We start from the raw sequence: 12,072 nt of genomic DNA, 5'->3' as shown, positions 1-12,072 counted from the left end.
CCGTGGTACAACTGCGGACAGTCGAGAGTCTCTGGGCGTCCATAGCGAGTATCGAGTGTCGAGCTGCTGGGCAGGGCGTGTGTGCGTGTGTCCACCGTAAAGGGTATCCTCAACCAGATCCCCCGTTCCTATTCGCTTTATGCGGTTGTAATGTTATACATTGCAGAATTCGTGCCAACTACGTACACGTGGCTTTTTATTTTTTATTTCTTTAATGCGCGTAACGGTGTAGCTGTGTGTCCCTCTCCCGCTACTAGAGCCAGTATTTTTATTTAAAAAAAAAAAAAGAGGCTTCTGTTGCGAAAGGAGCGAAGAGAGGGAGACTAGATTTGTGGGAACTAAGGCTCGTGTGCGCTTGGAATTAGCGCAACCGTACGCGTGTGTATGCCATTTTTCTTTCGTCGTGGTTAACAGAGCTGAGTCGGGATTATTTAAAAAAAAATTTTTTTTCTGTAGTGGGTTGAATTTCCCCGAACATATGATAGCGTTGGTTTTTAGCTGCAATAGTACGTGTGTATGGCGTGTACGGTCTTTCTGTACTGGAAGTTTACATCTCAATCTTCTAAATGTACAGGATCTCATGTGTGACGACAATTTGATGAGTAATGTAACTTATAATATAATGTCTTTCAAGTTATCGTATTTTTCTTGTTGAAATATTTAAATTGCAATTAATTTTAACATTGATATATTTCATTACTTGTAATAATTATGATAAGTCAATGCGATAGGATGTAAGGTACAAAAAAAAAAAAAAAAAAACTGCTTGCTTGATCGAAACAGAGCACAAGATGAGTTTCTTTTGTTTTCCCGATTGTTACAGGCGAAGGTGCAGCAGCTCTACAAATTGGATCAGTTGCTTCAAGAGGAATCCGGAACCCTGCACAGTCTGCAGCAGAACAAGGTTCGTATGTATCTTTGAAATTTTGACCTTCAGCGCGACGGCCATTTCTGGAATTTTCTTTCATTCCCCGCTGTGTCGGATATATTCCTTTGGAGACAAAAGGACAATTAGTCTTTTTCTTTCTTTTATTTTTTTTTCTTTTTACTTCCGCAATGAAATTTACAAAAAATAAATAAATACAAGCTCCAAAATGTTGGTGAACGAAAATCATCTTTATTCGCCATGAGTTATTTCTCATCCGTGCGTGAGACGCTGCAATGGCCAAATTAATTATTGACTTCCCACAACACACAGGAACTGTTGGAGAAAGCTCTGGGTGGTCTGAGGCACAAGATGCAGGGCTGCAGTCGCAACAATCCGGCGGAGGCTGAGCGTTACCGGGAGCAACAATTGCTGCTAGAACGTGAGCTCAGCCGTGTTCGCCTGCACCTTGCCCACAATTCCAAGGTATGTGATTATTGGACCTAAGCTCTAATGACGAGAAATATGAACTTTTCCACAAAAATGTCTGTGAGTGTGTGGCGAAGGAAATTCAAGGGTAAGCTTTGTCGTGATGTATGACAACGGTGATTGGGCTTGAAAAAAAAAAAAAAAAAAAAAAAAAAAAAACAATCATGCAGGAAGCGTTGCATGAAAGGAGTTTGAATGTTTTGTTTTTTACTTTTCGATGCAACCTGTTTAGTATACACGTAGGTTGAATTTCAAGTAGGAAATTGGTTCGTTAAACGTGCGCTGTTTTTGCATGTTTTGCATTTACGTGCAGTTTCAAGTTTGTTGAAAAAAAAAAAAATAATAATAATAATAATAATAATAAAATAAAAAAATTAAAAATGCGCGATTTATAATATTGGCTTCGTTGTTTTACAGGTGAAGCCCGTTTTCTTCCAGGTAAAATGTCGCTCTTGAACAAAAAAATTAACGTAGATGTTTTTAATCATAAAAATTTTTTGTTGTTGCATCGTTCGTTCTCGCATTTTGATTTTGTACAACTTATAATTTACTCATCTGTGACATTCGCATGGAAGTTCAAACTATCGATCTTTATGAAAATTTCAATATAAAACTTGGCAAAACTATTCGCAAAATGAAAATATTAAAAATGATAAGATCTTCGTGTACGATTAAGCTTTCGAAGGAATAACACATTCCTATAGTCACTATACATCGGTTAAGGGGTTTAAATAATAAATTCGCCTACCTTATCGAAAAAAGTTTTTTATTTATAATTGTATATTTGTTAATTGAGTAAATTCTACAAAATATACGTATAAAGGTACTTACGTTAACGCTTGATCTACGATATAGTAAGGTTCTGAGCAAACACCTACTTGATCATCTAAATTATTTTCGATACAAATTCTTTTACGCTTATCTAAAATACATCTGCTCAAAACTTGACAAGATAAATTATTGAGTCTCAATTTAGTGCTTTTGTTTTAGTCTTTAGTAAATTTTTTCATTCCCTTGACTTGTTAATAAGAGAAATATTGAAATTAAAAACAAAAAAAAAAAAAAATTGTTCATAGAAAGAGGACTATGCTAAACACGATTAAATCGATCCTCATAACGCACCATCGCTATTCACCCGCACCATCAGCGTATAAAATCGCAATCCATCTTCCGTAGTATTCAAACTAATGTCCATGTCCATCTGCACACGCACAATACAATCATTATAATGTTCTTTTTTTTGCAAAACGTTCAATTGCAGCTTTTATTTACTACACCGCAAAAACCCAACGCAACCTCTCTGTGCTTGTACTTGCAGAAATTGGAGGAAACCGTGGCTGAGAACGCGCGCCTCGAGCAGGACCTCGTGGTCCTTCGGCAGAAGCTCCAAGCATCGCGCAGGTACGCCGGTAACGTGCAAGCGACGCGCGACTCCAGCGGGACCCAGGCCGCCCTCGAAAAGGAGCTTCGTCGCGTCCAGCAGTTGGTCGGCGACTTGCAGCGACAACGACAGGAGCTCAGCATACAGGTCCGACAGCTCACCGAGAAATCCCACAGCCTCGTCCAGCAGATCAGGCCACAGGCTGGCTCCGGTGAGTCACTGCCCCGACTCCCCTCGTCTCACCCCGTGGGGGGAGAAAAAAAAATTAACTTCTTGTACTATTGCTCAGCACCGCAAGTTCACCAGTCGAAGAAGCGCACGCCAAACACGTGGCTCGAGACGGACCTCGACACCGGCCTGACCCACGAGCACGGCCTCGAGCACTCGTCCTCGCCGGCCTCCTCGGCATCCCCCCGCGCCAAACTGAACGGCAGCCCCTACCAGCCCCCCCTGAACTCACCCCAGTACGTTAAGGAGATCGTCGGTCAGTCGCGCTCGCCCGTGTCCACCGCCTCGTCCTCGTCCTCGTCGCAGTACTGCCGGCAGGTCCAGGGCCAGGCAGCCTCGCCGCCCAACTGCACCGTACCATCCGTCACCGGCATGTCCCCCCAACTCAGGGAACAGATCCAACAGCACCAGCTCAAGCAACAATTGCTCAAGGACCAGATGCAGGGCAAGGCCACCGGTAGCGCCCCCAATCTGCACCATCAGCCCAACAACAATAACCACCATCATCATCACAATCACCACCACCATCACCATCACCATCAGCATCACAGCAGCAACAACAGTACGAGTAGCAATAACAGTAGTAACAACAACAACTACAACAACAATGCGGTGCCGCTATACGTGAATGCCAACGTTGTGCAAGAGTCGAGGAATAGGCACGGTGAGTTTTTTTTTTTTTCTTTTTAATTTATAATAATCGTTGACATCGCTCTCTCTCTCTCACATTGTCGTTGCGCATATTACCTTCACGTTTCACTTGTCATGATTCGAGAATCAATTTTTGTTTTTTGTTTTTTTTACTAGTGGTTTATTTGTTGAGTACATTGTTTGCACAACTTTTTTTTTTCCATCCTCAATTCTGTATTTGGTTGAATATCCCCGGATCACGATAAAATCGAAGCTCAATTAAATGTTCATGTTTGGTTTATTAATTGCATATTTTTGATTAATAACATGTCCACGCATAGTCAGCCATATGTCCTCTCTGTGTCGAAACCCACACGTCATCGCATTCGTGTCACATCAGAGTAGTGTCATTAACAAAAAAAAAAATAAAAAAATGTTCAGAAATACACTTGATTAAAGTCCAATTCTTAATTATTTGGAACCGTAGACTTTGGTGACTATCACGCAGTAGGCACTACAGTGTAGTTACCTTGCGAAAAGGGAACCGCGTTAGGTAAGACACGACAAATTTTGCCGAACGCCCGAAGAAACAATAATCAAACAGTCAATTTTTTGTTCACTAGTTACCTTAGAACTTAGCTAGCACCTGTTTCATTTTTTTCTTTCTTTCTTTTTTCATAGATCGATGTAGTTGGAAAAAAAAACATTTACTGGCTCTGTCTAATTATTCGTTTCGTATATGCGATCGGTAAAATTGGAAAAAAAAAAAAAAAATTTGTTTCCTAGCTGCAACGTTCGTTCAATTTAACTTATTACGATGATAATTATAATTTTACTTCATGTGTACATTGTCAATCTAGATGACAATGTACTTACGCTTTTTCGTTTTCTCTATTTGTTACACGTATATATATTATATGTTATTATGCGCATGGATATACGTAGAAGGTACATTATGCCATGTGTCGATGATATGTATAATTCTATTGAGATTGCGTACACGCAATGTTCTTGTGTATGTGAATTTATGGAAATGCTCTTTGCTGTACAAGCTTAGCCATTTTTTTTTCAATGTACACATGACATGTCCCGTAGCAACAACAAAAAATGATGATGAAATGAAACATGAAATTGATATATTGCAGAGAGCGTCAAGGGTCACTTGTACGAGCATCACATGACTAACGGCGCTCCCATGCTACCACCGCCCGAGTACGTGCCACCACCGCCACCACCGCCACTCTGCAGCGAAGATACGACGATCCTGATGAACGGCGGCTACAACCACGACGAAGGTAAACTTGCACGGATGCTTGCTCCAAAGGGGCGCGTCTGGACCTCGTATGTATGTATATGCCAGCCCGACATTTCTTGCTCCACTCCATCGTTAATTTAAACTTTGCTGGCTCCTCCAAGCCGTGGCTTCGACGTATATATATATAACTATAATTTTGATGGATACGCGTACGGTCTCCCAACTAATTGGATTTCCAATAAATTGATCGGCAATACCATACTTGTGCACGTTTTTTTTCGTAAGGAGTGGTGAATTTGTTTTTCATTTCCCAAGGTTCGGTGCACAATCGCGAAAAACAAGAGATCAAGACGGTTCGCATAGTGAAGCGCGAGTCCGAGAGGCGTCAGAGGGACCGGGGCGACAGGACCGGCAACATTGGTATTCCTCTGACAAATGGACTGCAGGCACCGGGTGGCGCCAAGCGACTCGGCGATGACGACTTTGGCGGTTCTCAACACTTTGAGGTATCATTGACGCAACAAGACTCAAAACGTCATGGTATTTATATGATAACCCCGTAATCGTTGTTTGAAAAGGCTCAGCTGGATCGCGTGCTCGAGGAGACGCCGATGGTACATCACGCCCAGAGCAGTGGACAATTGACGGAGCTCGACGAGGCCCAGTTTCAGCGTAGCATGTCACTGCCCCGTGGCTTCGGGAGCCACCAGAAGCCACAACCCAGCGTCCACAAGTCCGGTGGTCCAGTGCCACCGCCACCGCGCAGCGACAGCATGACCGCGCTTAGGAACATCATGGCGCGAAGGCAACGCGTGAGGGTGAGCTTTTCTTTTCCTCCTTTTTTCTTTTTTTTTTTTTGGTCCCTTGGGCTCATGATATACAATTAACGAGCTAGGGTGGGTCATCATTGTTTGTTGTTATGTTACTGCCTTGCTTCACTTAGATCGCACCAAATAATTTTGAGGGAAACCTTTCTTTTTTTTTCATACATACGAGATCAATGGCTAAGTAGGTCTTGGCTGCTGCTTCCGGAATGTATTTTATTCTACACATTTTCTTAATAACAAATCATTGCATTTTTATCATGCATCCGTACGTATCATGAATTTTTAGAGAATGCGCGCAACGAAAGAGCTGCAAAGTTACGTTGTCGTTACATTTTTTTATTTTTTTGTATCGCTGTACATTAAACATTTTCTCACGAATATTTACTAAACATCATGGAATTTGAAGGAAAACAAACTGCACGTATGTAGTAACGCTAAAAATCATGTTTTCTAGAGGATTTTTCTAAAAGCTTACGAAAGTAAGGAAAGATTTTCACCTGGTGTCGTTGATTTTCCTTCAATTTTCAAAAACAAAAATATCTTTGTACATAATATATATAAACGTGCATCCCGTGCATTTTCATGTCAAAAGTACAAACAAGCATCAAATAAAAAACAAATCATTTCACCCCCTCCCAATTCCTCTAAACGCACTGGCTCATTAATACTCATGTATGTTTATTTTTCGTTCGACCCTGCCGACCATATCCTATCTTGTCATGTTCCCCTCAACAACATCACCACATCGAACTCTCGGAAATCAAACAAAACAAAAACGTATACTTACAAAACAACCCACCACAACGACGTCGACAATCACAAAACGAAAAAAAAAAAAAAAAAAAAAAATGACAATCGGTAGTTTGAAAGCCAGGACGCAAACAGCTCGGATGGCACTCTGTCGCCCTACGCGACCGACAGCCCGACCTTTTCCCTGTCCCACCCGACAACGCAACCTATGGCCGCTAGCAGCACCGGCACGACCAGCAGCCTCGTCTCCTCGCCCATCGGCAATTACCACGGCTACTCCACGAGTCCACCCTACAGCCCCAGTCAGAACCAGCCGCCCTTGTACTACATGCCCACCTCGCCCCATCCCTACGGCCCCCAACAGCAACAATCGGCAATGCCACCCCACCAACAGCAATGCGGCTACGCCGGCTCGAGCTCGTCCCTCGTCATGAGCCCCGAACCTGCAGCCAGCGACAAGCTCACCGGCAGCAGCACAGAGCTGCTCGCGTCCTCCAGCCAGAGCCTGGCCGAGCAGTCGTCGCCGGCTCTGTCGCCGGTTTTCAAGAGCGAGGCCGCCAAGCAGATCATCAAGGAGATGGCGGAGAAGAAGCCGGAATCCTTGGCGAGCAGCCGGCTGAGGCGCAGAGCCGTGCCCAGGGAGAAGCGGAGGCATTACACGGTCTCGAGTAGCAAGCCGATGCTCGATCTCGAGGACTCGTTCACCAAGATGGTACCTCTCTCTCTCTCTCTCTCGCTCTCTCTCCTTTTCAACGTTTCACCAGACCGCTTTTTCGTTTGGTTTTTCTTTTTCTTTCTTCCTCGAACGTGTGGTTTTCCGCCGTCTCCCCCTCTCTCGGTCTCTTGACTCTTTCGCTTTGACGTCCAGGTTTTTTTTTTTTTTTTTTTTCCTCCTCGCGCAGGATCGTCGTATAGCAGTGGCTGGCCAAGGATTCTACCTTCGTTCTCCTTTACGTGTCGAAAAACACTTTCATTGTTCTCCCCACTTTTTCCTCCACGGCAACAACGTGCACGCCACTTGCTGTTCAAGCTTTTGCAACAAGTCACGAGAGTATATTATGTTGATCCTTGGAAATTTTCTTTTTTGTTTTGTGCCCATATATATATTTCCTACTACAACATATATATAATTTTAACATCACCATGATAAAAAAAAATTAACTATTGCTTGTTTTATGTTACGCTTGATTGCGCACTTGAATGGTTTTTTTTTTTTTTTTTTTTTTTTTTTTTTACTGTTAAATATTACAACCCGTTAATCTGTAAATATTATATAACACCTTTGAAATGCCTATATGAATCCTCGGGAAGATTACAACTGTACAATTTGTTGTAGTGGCCATTTTTATCGCATTGCAAACTCCCATGATTAAATAATTCTCATAAATAGATGATAAAAGATGAAACGTCATTGTTTAGGGTATGGGCAGAGCACGAGACGATGTGGACATGGAACGAGCTTTGCGGCCTAGGCTCAACGCGCCCGACGTCGTTCGGTCGACGCTGAGCCACAAGGAGCTCAAGTACAACGAGAGCACGATCGACTCGCTTCTTGGCACTCCGAATAAGATTGTCATTCCTGAACGATACGTGCCCGAAAAGGTTTGGATTTTTTTTTTTTTATACATTGTTACGATGTTTGTATGCCATGTCAATGATCTTACATTGAAAATTACTATTTTTTTTTTCTATCACTCACAGACCCCAGAGCTGACTGCGGAGGAACAAGAGCAACGACTGAAAAAGGCCGAGTCGATCAGAAAAATGCTGTCCGAGACTGCGGTCACAGCTTCCGAGGGCACAGGTCTGTAATTTAGTTTATTTTATTTATCTATAACACACCGGGATATGATTTAGATTCAGGTACGCAAACTAGTGTAAAAATGGCTCAAAAAAGGAATAAAACATGTATACATGTCTACCAAAAAGTAATGGAATAATTTTACATGCAATAAAATATGTAAATTTTTTTGTATACAGAAGATGAGCCACTCTCCGAAAAGTCCAACACGTTGAAAAAGAAGGTGGCCGAAGAAAAGCGCCAAAGAGAGCACATTCTCCATCTGAACCAAATACTAGCGAAGCAAGTGATGGAGAAGAGCAAAATGGTGGCTGGTACGAAACGTCAATTACATCCACACGTGGTTTAGTAGCTTCATTGAACCACTACTTATTTATTATTGTTTTATTTTTTATTTTTCTTTACTTTCATTTGGAGTTTCACTCGTTATATGCATGACACAACCAATGTTCTTAAAACGATTAATCTTATTTAGACCATTATACGTACATGTATAGAAGTGTGACGAGCATGTTGATTCATTTTTTTTTTTTTTTTTTATTTTTTAGAAATTTTTTTTATTACTTATTATTGCTCTTATCCTCTGTTGTTGTTATTATTGTTACTTATTTGCTATATTTTGCAATCCTTGAGCTCATTATATCTTTTATTGGCATTTCGAGTGTTTGCTATTTATCAAACAATATTAGTGACATTTTTTTTTGGCAAAAACTCAGTTTCATAGTCAATGACACTAGAAAATCTATTTCATTGCTTCGTTGAATAAGTTAATGACTTTGAAAAAAAAATCTCGTTCACTTCTATTCGTAAGCAACTGTGATTAATCAAAAAGCTACTAATTTCCACTCAGTAGTTTATCAAAATTAATTAGCTTCATGGAAAAAAAAAACGAAAATAAATATTTTAACAAATAAAGCCAAGCTTGTCTGCATTGACGATGAACTAAATAATTTGCCAACTAGTAGAGTGTCGTTTGGAACGTTTGTGCTGTGTGTAGGTAACCAGGCGCACTGACTGACATGCTTCCTCCATCTTCCCACATAGGAAAAGCACATCATATTACTGTTTGTCAGGTTTGTTTCTTTTTTTTTTTTTTCGTTTAGTTACGTTACAATCGTTTTGTTAGTAATTAATCGTTTTGCGATTTTCGTTTTATTTTATTATTTTGCAAATTATTCATAAAAATCTTTAACTTATTTGTTGTAAAAGATGTTTTCGCAATCAATAAGTCAAAGATACAGCTTCTTGAACCAATAAAATAAAAATTTGTTACGAAAAATCATTTTAAAAAAAGCCACTAACGTGATGTCTTTTGAATCTGTCACAGTGAAAGCTCTCGCTACCGTACCCCTGAACGCCGAATCGAGCATCGACGACGACGATCTCTCGCCGCTGACGCCTCTGCCACTCTACCAACAGCGGGAAAACTTTTACTCATAAATTATACCTATACCTGCGAGAACCGTCAATTTTTTCCCCATCGAATGTTATTACTCATCGGTCCATTTGTACATAAAACATAATTATATACATATACCGCAGTGGAAGGGTTACCAGTTGACTATGCGAACCGTTAAGAGTTTACGAATGTACAGTTGCTCGTTGAATTTTTACGTTTTACCAGATCGATTAATATAAGTGACGCGTTTCCGTCGCTCTAGCGATTGGAGCTATCGGTAAACCATCGTGCAATACACTTTATTACGCATATACACGTACAATAATAGAAATGCAATAAAAATTGCTGGAATTTGTTACGCAACCATCGTATCGATGTATCATTCAAAGGGTGTGCGACGCTTGTGATTCATGTATCGTTCATGACAAATCGGTAATTTTAAAGTTGTACGAGATCGATAGGGTATACTAGAGATGAAAGTAATTCGTATGTATAATACAACATGTGTACCAATCACTGTGTAGCATAAAAATAATAACGATGACAAGATTTTTTTTTTTTTTTTGTAATTTTTCATCGTCGATTAATTATAAGAATTTAAATTGTACACCTTGTATATGAAACTATTGCGTCATATCATCGATCACCATGCGATTTTTTAGAAATTTTTCGATTTCAATCATATATATTGTATCCATCCTTAAAAGACTTCCGATTGACTTTTTTTACGTAATGTATATGATAAATTGTTAACTTCAAGACTACGCTGATTAACTGAGAATTTTATTGATTATCTTGAATCAAAATAAATAAGAATGACGTGAGTTAATACAAAAGTCAGTGCCAAAAAGTTAAAACTAAACTGAAACTTGACAATTACGGCGTTATAAAATCAACCACGTCAATTAATCGATACTTGAAAAATTTGTTCATCATCTGTTCACCAAATCTAATCGTAATCCATGTGTTATTTTTTATTTATTTATTTTTTTCTTCATAAATTGTCTTGTACATAGTTTTAGAAAAAATAATGGCACCTCTTTTCTCCGTTTATCAAGTATTCTCTCACTTTCGTTCTTTGTATCACGTTTTTTACCCGTTGGCTCATCAAAAGCCAATTACTTCGGTACAGCTTTAAGAAAAAGTTATGGTAACGCAACTCTTGTACAAAAATCATAAAACTAACTTCTTAGACACTATGGAATGAAATACTGTATTATTCGTGTACAATATAGTATATAACATAAAAATGACTAGATAGAAATGCGAGAATATTAATAATCTTAAAAAGAAAATGGTAAAGCTTGGATCACGTGAAAAAAAAATTTTTTTTTCATTAATAATAAAATTTTCCAATTCATATATAAATATATATAATTATTAGTATTACGAGTCTTTTGTTACCTTTGAAAAATAATTTATAAAAGAGTGATCTCAAATTCACAAATTGCGTGCTCTTATTGGCAAAATACGTAATAATATACTAATTATTTATCGTACCTAAATGAGTATCGAAAAATGAAAACCTCAACGTGTTGGCTTTCGCGATGAAAATTTGATCATTACTTATTCTCCTCGCCTTTGTCATACAAGTGGTGACATTAAAAGCCACAGAAAGTATATACATCACACGCGAATTCAGATTAAAAAATGAACGCTATGATTCAATTCTTATAATTTATTTGCGTGTACTTACACGTATAGTAGAGACAATAAACGATTGATTGGAAAGCTAGCAGTCAAGTATCTCACACAAAAAAAATGTGCGCGAGCTGGAAATTTTCTAAAAATGTTAACAAGGAATCGTTAAACAATAGATACGGTATTGTCGACAAAAGCTCTTCCAAGTTCTTTTTTTATTAAACTAGTGTAACGAATTTACGTGTAATGTATAGGATATACATATAGGTATCATAAGACTAGGTAAGAAATGCACTTGTCCAATGTAAGGCACCGCGATAATTTAAGGTATGCCATTTTTATATCATACATTTTTAAATTTACAAATTGTTGATGAAAGTTTTTTTTTTCCATGGTTTACAAATCTATACTGGTGATCGACGTCAATTTTTTGATGACAAACTGTAATCGACAATTATCCAATTTCTTATTGCAGTGGCGCTTCAAATTATCATTCGATTATATAAAATATAGTATTACTATGAAAGCCATGAAATTAATTGACAAAATTATTAGATTCAGGCAAATGCCCCAAACTTTGTGAGTAATAAAATCATACAAGTATAGGAAAATTTATGTGTTCCTCGACCCCAGCGACATCCCACATCATGCATATACATATACATATAAAAACACAGAGTAAGTATATAATATGATGATATAACCAAAACCTTTGTACGGGGCAAAAATCACATACACAATTTATAGTGAAGCATAATAGATACTATATATTATACACACTCAGATTTTATACGCACTTATATTGT

At 39.0% G+C, this 12,072-nt stretch overlaps 1 protein-coding gene across 1 annotated transcript in view; it reads left to right on the top strand.

Moving 5' to 3' along the window:
* LOC106639841 (uncharacterized) overlaps positions 1-10,170 on the top strand; it is a 101,712-nt gene extending 91,542 nt beyond the window's left edge. Inside the window, exons 17-29 of the mRNA XM_089596452.1 lie at positions 720-904; positions 1,199-1,351; positions 1,772-1,792; positions 2,673-2,946; positions 3,025-3,627; positions 4,739-4,898; positions 5,162-5,354; positions 5,427-5,666; positions 6,538-7,137; positions 7,845-8,027; positions 8,127-8,229; positions 8,406-8,540; positions 9,554-10,170. Of these exons, the coding sequence (XP_089452578.1) occupies positions 720-904; positions 1,199-1,351; positions 1,772-1,792; positions 2,673-2,946; positions 3,025-3,627; positions 4,739-4,898; positions 5,162-5,354; positions 5,427-5,666; positions 6,538-7,137; positions 7,845-8,027; positions 8,127-8,229; positions 8,406-8,540; positions 9,554-9,666 (2,963 nt within the window). The 3' untranslated portion in view covers positions 9,667-10,170. The remainder of the gene's footprint in view (positions 1-719; positions 905-1,198; positions 1,352-1,771; positions 1,793-2,672; positions 2,947-3,024; positions 3,628-4,738; positions 4,899-5,161; positions 5,355-5,426; positions 5,667-6,537; positions 7,138-7,844; positions 8,028-8,126; positions 8,230-8,405; positions 8,541-9,553) is intronic.
* Positions 10,171-12,072: the final 1,902 nt, after the last annotated feature.

This window comes from Copidosoma floridanum, unplaced genomic scaffold (genome assembly GCF_036245765.1).
Source record: "Copidosoma floridanum isolate Cflo_tuat_1 unplaced genomic scaffold, Cflo_Japanese_pri ptg000030l, whole genome shotgun sequence".
NCBI classification, from domain to species: Eukaryota; Metazoa; Arthropoda; class Insecta; order Hymenoptera; family Encyrtidae; genus Copidosoma; species Copidosoma floridanum.
Note: the sequence above shows the minus strand (reverse complement) of the source record. Positions and strands in the feature narration are given on the sequence as shown.